This window comes from Mizuhopecten yessoensis, unplaced genomic scaffold, assembly GCF_002113885.1.
Source record: "Mizuhopecten yessoensis strain PY_sf001 unplaced genomic scaffold, ASM211388v2 scaffold2927, whole genome shotgun sequence".
NCBI lineage: Eukaryota > Metazoa > Mollusca > Bivalvia > Pectinida > Pectinidae > Mizuhopecten > Mizuhopecten yessoensis.
Genome location: NW_018404789.1, coordinates 128764 through 151206, shown reverse-complemented (window position 1 = coordinate 151206; position 22443 = coordinate 128764). Strand labels below are relative to the sequence as shown.

At 34.4% G+C, this 22443-nt stretch overlaps 1 protein-coding gene across 1 annotated transcript in view; it reads right to left on the bottom strand.

The window, feature by feature from the left end:
• Positions 1-5632: 5632 nt before the first annotated feature.
• The window catches only part of LOC110446665 (isoamyl acetate-hydrolyzing esterase 1 homolog), a 69382-nt gene continuing 52571 nt past the window's right edge, over positions 5633-22443 (bottom strand). Inside the window, exons 5-6 of the mRNA XM_021491922.1 lie at positions 22179-22297; positions 5633-7100 (exon numbers count right to left, since the gene is read on the bottom strand). Coding sequence (XP_021347597.1) covers positions 6993-7100; positions 22179-22297 — 227 coding nt within the window. The 3' untranslated portion in view covers positions 5633-6992. The remainder of the gene's footprint in view (positions 7101-22178; positions 22298-22443) is intronic.

Here is a 22443-nt window from a genome sequence, read left to right as displayed (position 1 = left end):
AAAGAATAGCTACCCCACGACAGTTTCCACGAAAGGACGAAAAATATGAATCATACCCCTATTCATTTCTGATGAGCTCTTCGTTGTCTTCTGTGAAATGTGTATCTTGTAAACAGTAAATATTTTGATTAGTATCTCTAAGATATGAGAACACATCTTTACGCTTTTCTCTATTCGAAAGCCCTTGCACATTAGCCGATATAATCCTCACACCCTCCACTTTCCCATAAAAGTCTTTGATTCCACCATATCCAGCCCAAGAGAAAAGATAAGGCAGATAGATCGGAGAAAAGAAAGAACAGCAGAGAAAGAGATTACATAGAAAGAATATAAAATCATTCAATATAAAGGTAATATCACCGACTACTACCTGACAACATACTAATCTTCTGTAATTATATCTTGCTCTCGAGGTTCTCGTACACCCGCCATCAAACCGGAAGAAGTATACTAATAAAGGATAAAATTCCATTCGAACCTTCTCGTAAGCCCTACAATGTCCAGCAGTCCAATGTTGATGTCCAGCAGTCCGGTGTTGATGTCCAGCAGTTTGATGTTGACAGTCAAGAAGCAGAGACATTATCACTTGGAGACTTGACTAATTTTTGTTGTTGTAATGAGTGTCCAAAAACGTTCAGCAAATATGGAAATCTTCTGCGCCATTTGGACATGGGATTTCATATGGTCTCTCAGGAAATGCGACGAATTAAAACCAAATATGGGAAAAAACGTTTTTCCAAAGATGAGTTTCTCTCAGCCCAGCAGATCGCAAGTTACTTTAGCCGTCTTGTCACAAGAAAGAGGAAGTCTTACGATTGTTTATATACAGCGGAAGACCTGCAGGCTGTGATGACTGAAACAAACTTTCTTGAACTTAATACTATTGCTGCCTAAGTCAGTCACAATGAATGCATGGTTTTCTCCAGTGTTTTGGCTAGTTTTACATGCACTTGAAAGGATTTTTCTTGTGTGTGAATATTTCATGCGAGTAGGTTCAATTAATGCATTATATATAATAAGTCAATTATTCAGGATTACCTTACTTGTACTTGAGCTTAGATAAGGGACATTTTTCAACTGGGGTCAACATTGATTACTCATTCTACTGTAAATTAACACGAGGAAATTAATGTAGGATTAACTCTGTTTAGCTGGCTAGAGTGTGTTCATAGTGAAATTGAATATACATAAGGGGGCTTATAAGAAGGATGATCTTCTTGGAGGGGGTAATCTAGGAGTGTTTCAGATGGTCTGAAAAGAGAGTGTATCTTTGATGTGAGTGGCCTTATAAAAGGACCAGACTATTTTATGTGATGGAGGGTCTGTAAAATAAGTGTTTTACTTTATTTTATACCTTCGAAACACTGATAAAATTTGCAATTTTAATTTGCATTTGAGACACTGAAATATGTCATCACACGAAGTCCTGTCATCCTCTTAGGTAAAACTAAATAGAAACTGGATAATTATAACTGACTTATCTTTTGAAAATTTACGGTAACTGTGGGTCTTATATATTTGTGCATGGCTCATTATGTTCATAATTCAATATTCTCATCGTCAATTATCAAGAATTCTAGTTTGATATATTATAAAAACAATTTATTATCCCCCGCTTTCAACGAAACGGGGGATATTAATTTGGGTTTGTCTGTCTGTCTGTCTGTCTGTCTGTCACGCTTCGTTTCCGTGCAATAACTACAACAAATGTTAACCGATTTTCTTCAAACTTGGTCACAGGGTTAAATGCCTTAAGTGCTCGGCCAAGTTTGATGACCACTTTCAGCGGACCTCATTTGGTGGAGTTATTATCTGCAATTTCCGCTTAATAACTCTAGGAAATATTAGATAAGGCTTTATTTTCTTTGAGTTTCAAGCTATACTTATTCCTCAACAGCACGATACTCGCATGTTTAATCCTAATCTCAATAATGTTTACCTACAATATGTCCACAAAGCGGGGGATATAAATTCCACGAATTTGCTTGTTGAGTCTTATTCTAAATATAGAAAAGTGGAATTTGTTTCAATTTTTTTATTTTTAAAAAACAATCTCCAATATTTTTTTCCAATGTCTTGGTAGTTTCTCTCTTTTTACATACATTGAGTTGAGTATCTAGCATATTAAAGCAATACAATATTTAGTTTTACATTAGATTTTAAAATTATATAAAAAAAACCAAGATTAGATCAATCTTTTGAACTATTTCTTTTAAATGAGGGGGTATCTGTCTTCTTTCTCCCGCCCCTTTTCCAAGTTACTCTGTACGCCCCCTCAAGTATAATGATATAATAAATTATTTATGATTGTATACAGTTCAAGTATTTTACATGAAGTCAAAAATATGGAATACATTTGTTGATTTTTGTCATTGATATTCAAGTGTCGTTTTCCATTTCTATGATTGAATAAATGCATGAAATTCTGTCTTTTATCTTGATTGTTGATTCTTGGATTGCTATGATATTATGAAAAATACTTGGCAAGATGCAAAATTTTAAAAGCAGAAAACTTTCATACAAGTTTGGCAATAGGCAATTTTATTTAAAATTGAAAATTACTTTAACAAATCATGAAAAAGTCAACAATGACATAAAAAGCACACGAAAAAATCAACTCAATCAACAAAAAGTATAAATGAGGAAACACGAAAACAACAATGAAGCCAGTACACCATGTGGCAACAAAGTTTGGGGAGTGTATACATGCAGGAATCGGCCTGTTTTTCTGTCCAGACCAACTCCCGAGTCCTTTGTCCGATTAACACAAAATTGTATACAGCGACAGATCATGATGTGCACATTTTCCAGTCCGTTGACCATTCCCAGATTATGCTCCTTTTAACTGAGAAATTTTGATACTCTTCAGTAAGCACCTTGTCATCGCAACGGTTTGGGGAAACGGATAAACACATGTGCAAGAACATGTTTATATTCTATTTTAACGCACTGTGGGCCCAGTATTTTGCACTTGCACAGATTGGTTAACCCAGGCATAGGGCAAGTGGATTTTTACACCCCTGCAAGGGACCAAATGGTTGCCAAGGAACCAGTTGGTTGCTATGGAAATCATATTATTCATTTAAAAAATATTCAAACTCTGAATTCAACACAATTGAAAAATGTCCATTTAAGTACAAGGATAACTGCATAAAGAAATCAACAGTCTATCGGTAAGAATTCCTTTTTCTGTATTTCAATGAAATCCAAAAATTAACGTTTTTGTTAATTTCCATTTTTTTTCGAATTTTCCTTTTGCCAGTCAATTTTTTTTTTTTTCAAAAAGGGTGGTCTATACGAACATAATCATGTTACTATGTAGGATGTATCTGGTTGTAGAATAACTAGCAGGTCTTTCAAAATTGCTGTTTTTCAACATCTGAAATAAATACCAAAACATCACATGTTTACGTTGCCATAGCAACGGATTAAAGTTATTAATATGACATATAGTAAACAATTATTATGTGATAGCTTCTATTCTTTTAAAATTTCACGGTATCATCTCTCAAATCAATATATATTCTCTTTTTTTAAAGCTTCAAAGTAATGAAATATCACAGATTTTTTATGATAAATTAGCCGTTTCTATGGCAATAGTGATATTGCCGATATATATCCATGATGTTGGTGCAATTTAAAAAAAGATGTTGTAAATTATCAGTTGACAATATTTCAACATTTAATGCTCAATATCTCCTGACTTCCACTCTTAAGTGCTTTCCAAGTGATAAACTCTTTTTCTGTGCTTACAGTATAGCACATGTACATACATGTTTTTCTTTAATTTTTCCATGTTGTAATATTTTGGTCTGTTATTTTACTCATGTTTTGTCGTAATACAAGCTCTTGTAGGTGATGTTGTATGTTTTACAAAATTGACGTAAAATATATATTTGTGTATCTTATAAGTGCTTAAGGATTTTATCTGTAGTTTTTGGGACTATATAGAAAAACTTTACCCCAGTATGAGGATTTTTTTTAAACATTTTGTCATAAAACAAGTTATGTTCAGTTTTCAGACAGAAGATACTTTAAAATTGTACAACTCAGAAAAGGTTGAAAAATAATTATATTTCATTTTTTTCTGCTAAGAACTATTTAATCTCTAAAGTTATAAATGATAACTGTTTTAACAGGTCTAGTTTCCGAATTGGAAACCGAACCCTGTCTGACCTATTAATGATCATTAAATAAGACCAATTAAAACAAAAACTGTGTTTGCAAGTGTATGCATATTGTTCATTGCTTAAACAACATACCTTACATTAAGTCAACACTCGCCTGCATTTTCGTCTTTTCCGCTTCGCGTTGCGAATGATGTCTAGATCTAACACAAAATGAAAGTAAAATGTGCGCATGTCTAATTGTAAGGGAGATCACTCGTATTTTCCCGTAATACATGTCTGAAATCATTCCGAAGGTGTTGTTGTTTTTGTGTATATTCAATAAAAGAGTTAAGAGTCCTGTTATATGGTAATACTTCAATAAACGAAATACACAAATCACACCAACAGACATAAAATGTAGGCCTGTTGGCGCATATTTTTCGTTTCTGGCTGAGCTGTAATTAGCGAGCAGAGGATATAAAAATGCAATAGAATATCTTATGATGAATATAGAACAAAATGATAATACTGCGAAGGTAAAAAAAGCCTTCAGGTTAGAATACCAGTATCATATTGAATTTTGCGCGGTCAGAGCTTAGTTAACGTAGCTTTCTGACGACGAGAGTTTTTTTTATATATATTGCGTCGTCAGAAAGCTACGTTATCGCAGCTAACTAAGCTCTGACCACGCAAAATGCCAGAGTCATCAATTTTAGCCAATCAGAGGACAGAATTTCCGTGTACAGGGTTAATCCAGCGACAGTTCCAAGAGTAAATACGAAGTTTTAGAAAGATATTTAGTTCTAACTTAGAATAAGATTATATCCAATGACTTGTGAGTGAACTTGAGTCCGTGGTAATGGATTTTATTTGCAGTTTGTTTAGTATTACTGGTAGGTGGCGTTATGTTTCGTTTATGAATATCTGAGCTCATTAACCAGAAGTTGCGTGTAGCATGCATGACCTACAGTCAAGTGGCAGTTCCCGATTGAGAAAAACAGGGTGCATTTTCAATAAGAATACGACGTTGTGATAAGATCATAGGTTCTACCAAGGAGAGGAATGATATTTACAAGCCATTCAAGTGCATTTGAGTCCAAAGTTACGCATAATAAAGACAGTAGGTCCGGTATATGATTCAATTTAGTACCAGTGGGTACCGCTAGAGGCGTCTGTGTGAAAACGACATTTTTGAATATCTTGAGCTCATTAACTGAAGTAATACCAATAGCTTGCGGCTAACGCCTTAGCTAAAAATGTCTTCTTTTGAGTTGTTCTTTTAGATGAAATATTTAGATCTTACACTTTAGTAATAGTATAGCAATTTTACTGGCTGAAAATGGTCACTTTTGGGGTGACATGACACTCGGAACTCCATATTGAATGGCAATGCCAGCCTTAAATCATACATATTATAAGTACAGTTATAGCTTTTAGCCCTTTAGCTTCATTAACATCCTTGCTAGATCAGTCTGAAGATGTTGTTTTAAAATCATAAAACAAAACATAATAAATAAGTCAATATTATTACATTATTTATTTCTTGCACCTGTGTAAATGTTGTCTCGTTTTGAATATATTTCCACTAGTGAAATATAGATACTGGTTAGACATATTCTAAAACTGGAATATAATTATGTAACAAGTACTAATTGTAATGAGGGATCATCACAGAAGTCCCCAAAACTGCCCCCATAGTCGCAAAGACGCATCAGAAAAGGATCACAATGGCATAAAACACCTTCATACTAAATTTTAGAGAAATCAACAATATCTGAATTTCGACCAATCTGGAGCCTCTATATTGTTAGTATGGTAACGAAACTTACGCAGTTGAATTTGCAATCCCATAATACCCCTATATATCAAGTTTCATAAAAATAAAACAATATCTAAATTTCGACCAATCAGAAGTCTTCGTGTGGTTGCTATATAGTTACTAAGGCAACGAATCCTATACGATTTAATTTGCAATCCCCTAATACCCCGATGTACCATTTTTTTTATCCAAATCAAACAATAAATATCCCATAGTCGCAAAGATACAGCATATACACCTACATACTAAATTTGAGTGAAATCGAACATTTTCTAAATTGCGACCAATTAGAAGCCTCTGTGTGTATGATATGGCAACATTACCTATGCGATTGAATTCGCAGTCCCCTTATACCCAGGTAAACCAAATTTCACAAAAATCCAACAATATCTAAATTTCCAACAATCAGAAGCCAGTTTATGGCGGCTATATCAAATTAGAAAACAAATGTCGCAGTTGAGTTTGCATTGCCATACTACACATACATACTATTTGAACGAAATCGAACAAATAACGGAGTTTCGACCAATCAGTAACCAATAAATGGCAGTCATTTTGTCTAATTAGAAAACTGATGTCATGGTTGAGTTTGCGGTACCATCATACACCTACATGCCAAATTTGGAATTCATTGGAAAATACCTATAAAACATGTAAAATAGGATAGGTGACATTGGCTATCTTTAGCGAACACATTTAGAAATTTGAAATTCCCAAAAATACAAAAATTTGTGGTGGCCATTTTGTTGACAATAGCACGTCCTATACCGATACTTTCCTCACAATTTTATTTTGATGCGCCAAATATAACAAAAGTTATGTTTTCACATTTAAACTTGGATGGACAATCAAACATATCAAAATTATTAAAAAATAAAACAATGCTTGATTGTCCTTTAAATTTCACTTTTGTGATTTCAAAGTCTCACCATAAATAGTTTCACATGAAACAATGGAAATAAGTAATGTGCAGTACATTTCCATTGAAAGATTCCCCTTGTTCTTTAAAACAAAGATGCATCTGGATTAGCAATGTCCACATCTTTCCAGTCTGGAAATTGGGTTTAAATTCCTGAGGTTACTTTCAAAACAAAAGGCTTGAGTAACTGGAAGAGCAGTGCTGATCCTTTAGTTGACAAATGAAGACCGTCTTTCAGCAGTTTCTCCCAATCCTGTCAAAACAAAGATTTCTGTTATCTGATATCTGACCAACCATTTGACAAACGCAAAACAAATTCAAATTGTAATGCTGAATGTTTTAGCTATAAATCACACAAAATGTAACTTGAGAAACTGTTAGCGAATCCACAAAGATATTCATCTGATCTGGTATTCAAACTGTGTTTGCATATGGTTTAATAATCGAAATTACAAAACCCTTCAGTCATGCAAAGGTAGGGTCAACGCCTATGGAGATTTAACATTAGCGTTGGCCCCCGCTTGCAATTTAAATAAATCCATAAAGGTATTGGGATATGAAGCTTAGCTCGGGAACATTTAGTTTCAGAATTCATTTTATGATAAATGGGACCTCATTGACTTGCACCTGTGTGGGTGCTAAAAGTGTGGTAATACAGTTCCTCCTAGAGCATTTAAATGACACAATTACTCAAAAATTATATCATCATCGTGTGCAACATATTCAAACTGTTATTTTGATACAGATTTTTACACTATTTCAAGAAAGAATTGTTCTTTATCAAATCATTTAAAGATTTAAGCAGAAAAGTACGTGAAATTTCATTATTAAGGAGAAAATTTTCATTTTTGACACGTTAATTTACATAGTTCTAAAACGAGTCTATTTTTCATATTTGCTTAAAAGTTGGCTACCAATAATATCTTTCAACATCAGGAATTTCGAAAAAAATGACAACCGGTTAATTTGTCATATAACACTTTTGATTCAAAAAAGAAAAACAAAGCTTTCTATCCACTTTTCCTTTAACTTGTGTTTCCTGATGACCAAAGGTCCTTGGGTCTTTATATTTGTCATGTAGGTTGTTCATGTGAATGGAATTAAGTTTTGTAAACGTTGATGACCTTGACCTTTCTTTCAAAGTCACAAAAATAAGATGTGCTGAATTAAAAACTTTTGTATGGGTAGTCAGACAAGGATACCTTTTCTTGCTTTATTTGTTTAGAGTTAACGATATAAAATAATGTAATATTCCTTCATATTTTGTTTAATCAATGAGCAATAGGCAAAACAAAATGATAACTAGAGCTGTAAGCCAAAGACTAACTAATATCCCCGCTCCTATATAAACCAGAACTGTAAGCTAAAGGCTAACTAAGGCATAGCATAGCAAAGCAATCCATATTCTCCCCCAGTAATTATTTAAGCACTCCCTCCCCATGCCAAACATATTTCCATACCAAATCCTGTTAGCCCCCATGAACCAGTTTTGCTGAAATCGTCTTAGTAGTTAAGAAAGAGTTGTCAAGACAAAGGTTTTTTAACAAAGGGTCATAACTCCTTAAAAAAGGTCGAAATGAAAAAGATAATACCCTGATGTACGTACCTTGATGCACGACACCAGGGAGATAATTACCGTATATGTAAACATTAATTGAAATCGGCCCAGTAGTTTATGAGACAGACAAAGGATTTTGTTGGTCGGGTGGCGCAGTGGATAGCGCACTTGCCTTTCACCAAGGCGACCGGCATTTGATTCCCCGATCGGATGTGAAAAGATATGGGGTCACCTGCCCGACCACTTGGGGTTTCTCCGGGTACTCCGGTTTCCTCCCTCATTAAGTCCCCTAGCGCTAACATCCGGGACAACAAGAGTGATCTATATAAGTTGAAATAACTTGTTTCATAATTGCTGTAAAATAAAATAAAGTTTACAAAGGGTTTTTTTCAACAAAAGGGTCATAACTCCTTTTTAAGGGTTCGGAGTGAAAACATACTACTTGGTTGCACAATGTCAGGGGGCAGTTACCATATCTGTAAACTTCCGTTGAAATTGACTCCATAGTTTTAGAGGAGTTGTGAGGATAATAGTGTTCAACAAAGGGCCATTACTCCGTACCAAAGGGTCAGATTGAACAAATAATACCTGGATGCACACCATCAGGTAGTAGTTATCATATCTGAAAACTTTCGTTGTAAACGACCCCTTAGTTTTGGAGGACATGTCCGGACAAGGAATTTCAACAAAGGGCCATAACAAAAAAATGGGTCAGAATGATAAATAATACTTGGATGCACAACTTCAGGTGGCAGTTATCATATCTGGAAAATTTCATTGAAATTGGTCCATTACTTTAGAAGGAGTTGTCCGGACGAACTTTGTCTACGAAAAGACAGACGGACAGACATGCTGATTCCAGTATACCCCCTAACTTAGTTGCGGGGAGTATAATAAAGTGTACGATAGTTTTACTATTAAGATCATTTTATTGTTTTTATATCATTTCATATTTTTGTCTATAACACAATGTGAATCTTTAGTAGTTCCCAAGATGAAAGATTACTGTGGTAGAATACATATTCATGAGTTATTACTGCTGCACATAACTTTAAAACATGCGTAATATAATACAATGTTTTGGTATGATACAAAAAAAGAAAATGTATCGGTATTTACTAAAATAAACATTGATATTGGGTATTGATCATGTTTGACATGCAAAAAATATACTTTACCTGATTTTATATTACATACAAATGATTCTGTAGACAGAATACATAAATGGAAAGTTTTTAAAGAAGTTTGAAATATATACAACCATTGTAACTATATATAGACAAGTTAACAATGTTGATTATATTTAAAATTTTGTGACCATTTTGGACGTTTTCCTAATTAAAAGTATCCCTACGCTTACTTTATGTATACCAATATGACATATTTAGTATCAAAATAACAGCAATGTTATACACTGTACACTATCATAATTCATTTTCAAAATAACATTCTCCTGTGACATTTATCTGTCATTTTGTTAGGATATCCCCGTCACTCAACCTGGTGTTATGCAAGGAGGTCCACTACGGTTATCAGTAGCGATTATGAATAATCATATATGCAGTTATTGATCATTTTCATGTATCTACATATGGCAAAAGAATACAAGAAATCAAAGTGGGGGCCAAATGTTGACCCCACCTATATATACTTATAGGTTCACTTACGAGTGGTGTTTGGTTTATCATGTTTATCAATTTCGAGTTAGTTACTTTTAAAATGGTGTTAAGACAAGAGATTTACTGGGTGTCTTGGAAATAACTAACAAGACTAAGATAAACATGATGACCAATTGGGACATTTTTTCTCCGGCAACATTCAGATAAATCTCACAGCATAATCTTAAAAGTTGACCAAGGGTGAATCAACTAAACTGGGCTAAATTAAACAACAGTCCGAATATACACATTTGGCATATGTGACCTTTAAAGTCTGCAAAGGTCAATCATTTGAACAAACTTGGTGGCCCTTCCTTCCTGTATGCTTTTGGTTAAATATCATTAACCAGAGACTTTTAGTTATTGCGAATACATCGGTGGTTTTTTTAATATGTTTGACACATTGTCAATTCTTTATGCCTGAATTGTATCTGATACTTTTCTCAGAATAATGTTCAACATTCTCTTACATGATTCAAAGAGTATTACAATGTCTCAATATAACTAGAAGACTATTCAAAAGCTAAGAATACATTATGATTCGTTGCACAGATTGACTTATTTCCGCAATTCCAGTCTCGTTATGGAATGACATACTTTATCAATTAGTTTCATATGTTCAATTGGTCAATGTCAGATGTAAACAGACATTAGTTTTACAGTTAAATGGTGTCCACTCACTTTAAGTAAAACAATATAGGCATTGGAACTGTTTATAAAAGATATAGGAAATTTATAGGAATTACGCTAAAATATAGTTATCTTTAGGATTTTCTATAATGTTTTGTGCTAACATATGAGTTTTGAATGCTACATACATGCATTATCATCACTGAACACCATCACAAATAAATCGTTTTTTTTAATTGTGTAGATAACCAACTCGTTCAGAATGGCATTTGAAGTGGAAGAGTTCCTCAAAGCCCCCCCCCCCCCCCCCCCCCCCCCCCCGCCNGATATTCTTAAATGAGATGATCTATTTATATTTACAAGAAGTCAACAACTTGATATTAAGTCGGCAATGAGTAAATATGTAATCAAAAACAGGCTGATTACTTATTTTGTGGTAAAAGAACAGTTTGATAAGAGTGCTAATGATAACAATTGCTCGAACAATTCAGACATGAACATGAGATGAGATGTGCGGAATTAAAAATGAGGCGTCTCTAGTTTCTGCAACTAATTGCAGCATCCTTTTCGGTTTGATGCTGCAAAGAACATCAGACTAGTCCCTAAGTTTCAGGGAAAATATATTGACAAATACTGTATGCATTTTGAGAAAATAGTAACAAGCCTTAAAGGATTTTGGCCATGATTTTTCATAATTTCATATTTTACGGTCATTTGATGCAATAATACTTGTAGTGACCGAGACCTCGTCTCTCTCGATAACTAGATGATAGACAGGCCATGTGACACCCAATATGCATATTTTGAACTTGGTACGAGGTCACGTGATCTGTGACGTGACAGTGGCACGACTTATACGATATTTTGTTCATTTATGTAGCCATTCTGACACGCTCCCTTTACATATTTATATATTATCTACAAAACAGTGTAAGTAATGACAGCAACCATTATAATAATTATGTTGTATATTTAAAATCATCAATCGACACATTCAAGTCTGAATCACGGAAATATAATTCCGTGCGTGCATCAACTACATTTAATGTACACTGTAACCTTTAGCTGAGAAATAGTTATACACAGTTTACACACTTAAATATCTTACCCCTGAATTAAAAGGTATGTTGATTACCTGTAGTTCTTACCATTTGGTTCTATAGCCAAAGGACATTTACGATACGTACCTGTGAATTAACAGGTAAACTAGTTACCTCAGAGGTGTTACTGGTGAATGTCAAGGGCAAAGGGCATTTATAACCGATTCTCCAACTAACACCGGTAGTATGGTGCAGGTGCGTTTCCTTTCGTCTCCAATTTTGGAAGGGAAAATGTTCTTGAAAGTATTTTAGTAAATTTCAACAACGTTTAACTGTATTTAACATGAGTTTTTACCTTAGGCTAGTAACCTGGACCGAAAACTGACATAAGGTAAAAATGTATGTGTATTATAAACGATATTATTTTTTTGAAAAACAATACCTGAATTTTAAAGTTTTATTATGTTTGTAGTAATGGTGGCGATGATATAACAATTATCAAATAGTTTAAAATACCAACATGAACATTTGTTAAGCAGCTGTTTTAACAAAAAATATATCTTCAGTGGCAGACCCAAGAACTCGTGATGAATTTACCTGTGACACACTATTTTCAGAATAAACCTTCCAATTTTAGCATAAATCCAAACTAATACAGTTTCTGTTTATAAAAATTGTGTTTTACAACAAACGCAAAACCAATATGTGAAGCCTAGATTAATTGAATATTAATAACTAGATCGAGCCCGTTAGAATTCTTTACTATTTCGAGTTTGAATTTCACGTATAATTTGAAGCTAGCGATGACTGGAAATTTGGGAACCTGTTCTTTTCTAAAAAATATATGCAATGAATATGAAGAAATATTTGTTTGTGCTTGGGTTTTAGGTATTTACTTCAAACCACTTCTGAGCGACGAATCCGTTTAATTATTTATAAAGATGTAAAAAAAACTTGTTTTAATTGTTGTTGAACGGAGTAGGCAAGTAATGCCTCAGAACAGTACACGTTTTCATGTATTTCAATACACATAAGAGAGAAAAAACATTTGCTAATTCCACACAAATAGACATGCATGTTATTGATTTTAAATGAAAAGGAAAAAAATGATGCAGTGGGGAAGGGCCATTTTCATGTTCGTATCCCGATTTCAGTCGACATCTAAAGCAATATTTCAACGAAATAAAATATTTTAAACTATCATATTATTCACATTTAATCGTGACAGTAACAGTTTGATTGGCACTAGACATAAATTGGTTGTTCACGTATACACCTGAGTATACAATTTAACTATACTACCCAGTGTTTTTACTTTTCAAGTGATCTACGTTCGCGATTATGAGAAAACCAAATTGATGAAAGTTTATGCGTTTCATGACTACGTGCTCAAATACTACACCAAACTCAGATGCAAATCTTTCACTTTTAGACGTTGATATGTGGATATGTAACGTTACATGGGGTATTAAGTATGCATGTATACATATAGTAGGAATACATGCGATTTATCAGCAGATTTCAGAACATCAAAGTAGATTATATTGCAAATATATGACTAGAAAAAGTTCCATCATTAAACTGGCACTTAAGTCATATTATTTTGTTTTAAAGTAATATATGGAGTTTTCATTCTGTGTAGCCGCTGTGCTATATGCGTATCTTATATACGTCTTACGTCCCTGACATATCAGAATCGTCCTCCGATGTAAATTTTTACGTTAATAGTGATTTATCTTCGTCCTGTCTTCAACCTGAATTGGTAGAGAATTGTTTAAATATGTAGTTCATGCCAAGAATCACCCTGTCAGACGTGTCCATTGAAACATTGGATGTAGCTCCTGAACCCTAGTAACTTTTATATGGACCAGTGACCCAACCGTGCCACTCTGACGGCACAAGTACCACGTGACCTGTAAGGTCATAACAATTCTAGCAAGTAAGGAGCGGTCACTTTTGATTGCCTACATGTATATCTAGACAACGGGACACTTCTGAACGCGCGTCGATGGATGATTTGGTATTTACTTTTATCATCTATATACTACTTTATACCACCTACCGGTAACATTATAAATTCATTATCATTGGTTATCAGTAAGAGAAGAAGTTGAGAACGACTTGAGAAGAACTTGAGAAGAACTTGAGAACGGATTTTCCAATTCCCCAGCACTTCGGAACGTATTTTCTCAAGAACGCTCGCGCCAGATGACGTCGGAAACCGGAAAAATTCTTCACACAAAAGTGATCTGCGTAAGAAAATAATCCGTCATAAACATATCAATACAAAGTAACGGACAAATATTGTGAGAATAACAACACCATTTCGGTGTAAATGTGCATATGGAAAAGCCAGTGACGACGATTGCTTTAAAAATATTTTGTCTACGTAGTTTTATGGTTCATTGTATTCCTTTTGTTTACGTTTTTCACAGGCGATCGTTGACCGTTGGGCTTAGAAGTCATTTGGAAAACATGGTGTTTAGTTGATTCTTTTTAATGACGAAATATATAAGGTAGTAGTTTATAGACGATAAATAGTTTATCATACAGTATTTTCAGTGTTTGTGGTTCGAACAATTTTCTCATCGCTCGCACGTAGATAAAATCTCGAGTCCACCTCCGTTAGCCGCCATGTGCTCTCGATAAGAAAACTGTTCTCACGACAAACACTGAAAATACAGTGTGATAATCTATAAACGTGTATTACAGGTTTCGCCTATTTTTACAAAATGTAAAAAATCGTGGCTAAAATCCTTTCACTGGCCAAAGGATGTCTGGACCCTATTATTACAGAGTGTACTCATAGGTAGGTCTAGAGAAATATTTTCGATAATGTCGGTGGACCAGAGTAGTCATTATGGCTACGTGAAAGACACAATATTGAAGGGTTACGAGTTAGTGCCTGAGGCATACAGGCAAACGTTTAGAAGTACTATGGGTGTGCCAGACCAAAGATTTAATGTTAATATCATGATAGTTATGTTCGTCTCTTGCAGTTGCATATTGAGTCAGCATGTAGTTTTATACATTTGTTAATGTTATTTTCTCAAAATTTCCACGTCCTTATCTACTAATAACAAATGTACCTGACCTGAATATCCCGGAGCAGACTTGGCCCTAAAGGACTAACAAGATAAATCCTTACCTGATTACATATATGACTGGACCTAGTGTGCCCTGACTGGGATGGCATGACTGATTATTATGATCTTATTCTATCTTAAGAGTGTGATAGAGATTATTTCCAGCCAGAGGGTTGATTTTTTGGTTGTTAGGAGTGGGCATATTATCCGCTATCACGATTTTTGGCGATTGTGGTATATTTAGGCTTTTTTTTTTTTATAAAGGGACTATTTCCAGCTATGTTAAAATTACATAGAAGCCTGCCCCCTCATCAATTTTGTTTCAGAAGTGCTACGAGATTTATGCTGTTGTTTTAACGTTTTTCAATTCTTTAAACATCCGATGTTATTACTTTGAATCACTCTTCTATTATTTAGATGATTGATTAACCTTATTATAACAAGGGGGTCGAAAAATGGAATATCAGCCTGAAAGTATTTTTCTGAAAAACAATCGTATTTTTTGCATCTTATTACTTGGAAAAGGACATTTACTCTCGTGCAGTGCTGTAATAATATATTTATCATCCAGAACGTGAGTTAAATCGGACATTTTGTGAAAATTTGTAAAGTATAGGATTTTTCATTCTTATCATTATTGTTTACCAAAAATTATCTTAGTATGAAGAAGTGGTGTTATTTCAAATATGTTTGCAAAACTTAAGTTCAAACAATGTTGTGGAAAGTATTCATTTCGCACCATAAAGTACCCAGTGTGCCCAAAAAGGTGAGGGCCACAGATACTTAAAAGCAATGCACCTGATTACAGGTAATTGGTTACGAATTTCGTTGCCAGCCTACAATAAATCTTTCAGTACATGTTAGGTCACAAACAATTCCAAATTCCAATTTATTTCATCACTTGGCGTGATTGATAAATATTTTGTTAACAATCAATTTTGATATCAAATGTAATTTTCTTGTCATTTTTAGAATTTGTTCTTATACATTTTGTTATAATTTTTCATACATATTATCATCAGACTGTCGTTTTTATATTGCAATTAGGGGATATTTCATACTCAGATGTTAATATCAATCTCATAATGAAGAGTAAATGAATTGGTGATGGTCGCCATCCTATCTTCGCGAAATCTCGTAAATGTAAAGGTACACGAAAAATGGGTAAAAAAAACAACAATCTATAATGGCTTTTGGATATACTATCTTGAAGAGAGTAAAGAGAATTTTAAACAGAACGTTTTGAAGATGAAACAACTAGTATGTTTTTTCTTAACAATCAAGGACCTGTTTTACGGATCCTGTTCGCATATAAAATGTTGTCTTTGTTTTAACAATATGAATTCATTTCATCTTATTGGCAATGACCTAAATCCTTGTACACAGGTTATCCTTTAAGGAAGAGAGTCTTTGAACTCTCAATCATGAAGGTGGTCATCTGAAATAATTGGTGACCTTTTAGAAGTGCCGTACATCTTGTCAAAGAATCAATCAGCCTTCATTCTCAATTTTTGTCTCTTGGATGCCCCTGGCTGCAAAGCTAAAACAGGTTGGTAAAAGAACAGTTTCTCAAAATTCATATGTAATTTGCCCCATTTCTTTCTTCTTCAGTATATACCAAAACTGCACCAAATGCTCTTTTACTGATTTGGGTTAAGATAAAAACTGATATCTCTTATAATTTAGTGTTCCGCTCTTGGCATTTCTCTGCCTAGTATTCCAAAAACCTTTCAGTCCGTAGTACAAGCATTGAATATATATATAGTTCCAGTGTTCCGTCGTCCTGACGATATGCGTAGGGAACATATTTTCATACAATCCTGTATTCTCAGAAACATTCTTGCGAGACAGAGTGACTGCCATACTAGATGGTACATATATATTTATATTTTAAAAAAGTGCTCTCAATAAGCTTCAGAGAATGTCTTACGGTGGCCAGAAGGAGCATAATTATCTTAAATTCATGAGCATAACTCTACCGGATGGCTACATTTTGAACCAGTATGACCATTCTCTGGAAGCCAAAATGATGCAAGCATTACAAAAACATCATAGACAAGCTCACATGGTTGGAGCAAGACGACAATGTAGTCGTTGGCCGTAGTTTTAGAGATGTCCTGCCAATGTTAGAGGTATCTGGCATTAATACCAGTATGCACGCATACTTTAAGACTAGTCAGAGACAACACTCTGATCTACAGGGTAACATTGACAGAACAGTTACTAAATCCAAATTGATTGTAGAATCTTTTCATTGCCGTATTAAGCATTAGATTGTTTTTGAACTCAATTAATATCAAATTGCTTCATTGATACACCTGTGGGAGTGCTAAAGATTGTGACTGCATGTCTCAATTGGATACGTGACCCAATTTATCAAAGATCAGCGGACACTGACAGAAAATACAGATAACTCGCACATCATATGAAGAAACAAACTGTTTGGCTCAAAGGGTGAAAACAACCAGCTCTCTCCAAATGAGTCAGAATTCGTAAAGATTATGAAATATGGGTGAATATGCACTATCAAGACCTCATATGTTGCCAGATTTGTTCCAGACACAAAGGCCAGACTAAATATAATGTTTGGATTCAGCACGACACCAAATGATAATAATCCTATAAAAGATTACTACTGCCATTGCCCAGTTGGTCAAAGAACTATGGGAATGTGGGCTCATACATCAAGTATACATTATTATCTTGGCCATTTTAGAATTCTTTAAAATCCAAAACAGTTGCACCAAAGGGCTAAGATGTTCCGACAAATCTTGAAATAAGTTGTTTCTTTTGAATCGAGAATCAACAGTTTGAAAACAAATTCAAAACCTCGCATCTTTGTTTTTCTTCCTTCCTTTTCCAAGTCTGCCATCGAACACATATCATGCTCTTGCGTCTTGCAAAACATTATCTGTAAATGTCATCAGCTGTTAATACGGCAATACACTTTAATAAATAAATATATGAAAACAAAGTATCGAACAAACACAAAATCTCTGAATTCCATTTATATTGCAAGAAAATTGTCTGGGAATCTGACAACTGATTAGGCAGTAAAATGGATGTTTTTGGCCATCTTGAAAAGAAATAAACCAACAAATCTTTTCGAAACATGTTCTTTGTTGATTAAATAAATTGGAACAAATAATGTCCTTCTTTTCTGTCAGTTTTCAGTCATAATGATTAGACTATACACATAGCCATGCATTCTGATGTATATAGACCATATGGTCATTTGATCCCTTCTTTGAATATGTTCCACAACATATTTTGGATTGAGATTTGTGTCACTGGTAGTTCATGGCATAGTCCATTTATATTCAAAAGAATTTTGAAAGATTACTTTTATTCTAAGATAAACACATGTTTGTCAGGAAAATATAATTACTGGAGATGGCTTGCGGCTGTTGATTTGTCTGTAAATATCTGATAACTGATCATAGAAAGACATTTTTACATGTATACTGTAGTATATCATCCTTAGTTTTGGTTGCATCAAAAATTATCCTTCAATGCGTTATTAGTTTGACAACATTCTTTGGGAAACAAATCCGACTTTTTGAGAATTTCAGTTTATTGCTCCCACGAACAAAGAACTCATTTAAATTTTAATGTGTGTTTTTGTTGTGATAAGGTTTAGGTCTACACCTCACCAAAAGAAAATTGAAACTGCAATATAGGTTGGTAAAATTATTATTTTGATTGTGTTCTTGAAGATGTCAAAAACAAACTCAACATCTACTGCAAAATGGCTGTTACAACCTAGCTTTGGAAAAGTCTCAATTATGCAGTGTCCTATATCCCTTAAATTCTGTATTAAATTAGCAATGACACTAAAAGCACTTCAGTGGCTTTCGTTGATATTTTGTTTCATTCTATACTATGTCCGTGTTAGGTTGGGTCCTGATTGGTTGACATTGAGATATTGACAAATTTTGTTCAGATTCTGTATGCAGATGTGTTATGGCATTATGATTATTTTTTTGCAGCATCATTTGCGACTACAGTGTTAGTATGGGCGCCTAACGTAACGGTCCCTGTCACAACTAGATATTGTTATAATTTATGATAAAAAATGAAATGTATGTACCCTTCCAGAGCAACTGATTTCACTTCTGCTTTAGTAAGCTCATGTTGTGTAAAAAGTTCGTGTTCTTTGTTACTTAAGTTACCTTTGTCATTGGAATCTTACCATTATTGTTGACTATGTCTTGTGTTAGATATGACCTACATATTATAAATATATACGTTTTTAGTCACCCCTGGGGGAACCCCAGTGGGGACTATTAATGTTGGTTTTAGTCCCAGATGTTGACCTCTGTTTGGTGGGCTGTTAAGTATCTTGCTTCTGTCGGAATATACCAGGCGCTAATTACAAGCTCTTGGATAACTCAGATATCGATTTCCTTTTTAAAAAGGAATAGCTTAAAACCAGGCGTTCCAAATTTCCCACGGGAATAACATATAACCTAAAGATGTTCCGAGTATGAATCAGGCACCTTTGAGGTTCCTGAAGGGGTAAACTGTCGTATTATAAATTGATATTGACTGAATTAGATATGTTATGTCTGACCAACGACTACCGTTAATATTTGCGTATAGTGTGCACTTTTTTAAGGGGAAAATGAAGTGTCAAGGAAGGGGTGTACACGATACTGTAGAACAATCCAAAAACAGTCCTTGGTCGCGACCATTTCTCGTAATTTTTTCGAGGATTTTCGGACATGTTTTGAAATATGCTCGCAGCAATAATATGCTTTTCGTTAAATAATCTCCGATTGCATTGCCAATTTAACAATTACAAAAAGTTGCAAGTTAAAGTCATATAATACTATAGAATCGGATAAATAAACTCGAGTAAAGTAGGCTCAACTTTTTCAGGACGTTACGTTGTGATTTGATAAATACTGTACCACGTATCGGGAAACATAACGAAGAATTGCATCGCATTTATCACTCTGTGATTAAAATGTCGTTCTTGGATAAAATTATGCTGAACTCTTCAATCTTGACCATAGGAATGTGTCAAAACGACGTGGGTAAAGTGGCGAAGTTAGCAAGTTTGTGTACCGCGAAGAGTCAACGTCCCGTGATACTATAAACCGGCAGGAATTTACAAGGTTGACATCCATGCGAATTTAACCGATAATGATAAAAGTTTGAGTTTGAAAATTAAATATCAACGCGTTCAAAACAGCCAAAATCATTCCGATCTTTTCTTTTCGAAGCTGAATTGTTGAAATCACAATTGTTTGATGTTCTTCATGTCTCGCGAAATCGGATGTTGGCGGTCCTCGTCGGAATGACTGCCTTTAGCGTACACATTCTGCCGATATCGATGACCGATTCAGTCGGATTGGCAGACTATCAGAAAACTACTTGGAAAAGTATAATTAATTCATAACAAAAAATAATAGAAGATTTATCCGTATATAAGATTGAATCTTTTCTGAAACTCGTGTTGTGAAAACAACATCGTTATATTCCAATTAACGTTACCTGTTTTGCCCATGCCAGGTGACCGTGTCAGCGCGCAGATCTCCCCGTATTCGAGGCGTCAGTCAACGCTAACGTTATATTTGCGACATGCTTTCTTATTAATTTCATGTGTTGGCATGGCTACCTGAACAGCATGTATGTATTTACACCTGATAATTGTTTACCATTTTGATTGACAGGTGGAAATATATCTGTTGTAGCTTGGTCAATTATTTATCGGAAAATTATCATACAGAATGATGGGGTGACTTTCATGTCATTCTGACATATTTCTAGTTTTCTATGTTTCAAATGTCTCCAGTGGAATTCGAACAAAATCAGTTCTTCTGATTCAAAAATAACTGTATTGCGTTTTAATGAGTCTAATAAGGTGCGCGCACTTGCATTGTATTTGCGCGCGTGAGTCTGTGCCTGTATGCTGCACGCGTATGCGTTCCAGGTGTGTATGCACAAGTTGGACGGACGTAATATTGATTCTCTGCTGCGTGTTTCAAAAGTGAATTAATGAAAAAATGTATAGATAAATCAATCAATTAGTCAATCAATATTAGGTATGCTGTACATCGAACATCTCGTCATTTTATATCATGTAAGCTCATCTATCATATGTACACCTTTTAAAGAATCTATTCCAAAAATGAGAGATGACGTCAGAAAAAAACAAGGGATTGAAACAAGCAGCATATGTAAGCTGTCGAATGAAAGAAAGAAAATCTTTATTTTGGGGATACGTGTTTTTTCTAACGGTACCTTTATTTACAAAACACTTTAAATAAAATTTGACTTCGTGTTGTTATCAATTCGGTATTCCCATCTAATCAATAGCTTATATTCCTCATTCCACGTTGATAAGTAGATTTTCAAGGCTTATTTCGGATTCGTAGTAATATACATAATACATATATACATGCAGGACATTCTCAGAGCTAAGCGTTTATCCGTTGTTGATCCGAGGCAAAATGAAAATTCATCACGCTTTTTTGTTCCTCACTGAATGCGTGTGTAATCAGTAAGGAGTTATCGCTTCACTATTGTTTTTTTATTATTTTTTTTAAAACTTTTTTTTATATTATATTTTCAAAATTTTATGACATAAACATATATATACATATACATACAATGTACATGGGCGTCAATAATCGCCTTTAAATAATGTACATACTGTTCAAAATATTCTATCAAGTATCAGTATTCGGCTTACATATATATTAACAAATAAGTATAAATTCACATTTTGATATCAACAAATAAACTTACGGATATTCTTGTCCGTAATCTATCGCTTCACTATTGATGCTATTGTAATTCCTATAGCAAACATTTTTTCCTAATTAACGGATGCATGCAATGCAGTTTTTTAACAGAGAAAAGATGATTTTAAAAAGTAAAGAAACAGTTTTGTTATTGTTGTAAAATAAAACGTATTCGAAAAGATCAAACATCCCGGATGAAAAACATCAGACAATAACCCGATGGAGATATAGAGCTCTGGTGAGAAATCGTTTCGGGTGAGAAATCGTGTCACCTATGCCCATATAGATTGCACAATTTCTCACCCGGGTGAGAAAACGTGCAGGGGTGAGAAATCGTGTCGCGAACGCAGCAATTTTGCACGATTTCTCACCCGGGTGAGAAATCGTGTCGGGTTGAGAAATCGTGCCGTAACAACCTCTCCCGTCAAAAGCTGATTGTGACATAATAATTTATTGTTCTCCGAGGTCATCGTTATATTTTTGCCAAATGTCATACTCTATAGGGGGGGACAGAGATAACATGCCCTCGGAGGTAAAAGAGACGTATTTACAGGAAAATTGGTAAACAATCCAATAAAAGGTGAGATAATTGTTTATCTGAACCTACCTTAACTTTCATCATCTCAGTGTATAAATCAATACATCCTGTGCCTGCTTCAATGGATGCCTCTTTACACAAATTTGCATACTGCCCTGCAGCTTTGTTACACTTCTGACACTGACGACCTGAAACCAAAAATAATAATATCAGTTTTATAAGAAAAGAATTAAACTGATGTACAGTTATTTCCACTCAACCCACAATATGTTTTCTCATTGGTTTTCATTCGACAAAAATAATTTCCAATAAACTCACAAATGATTTTCACTCA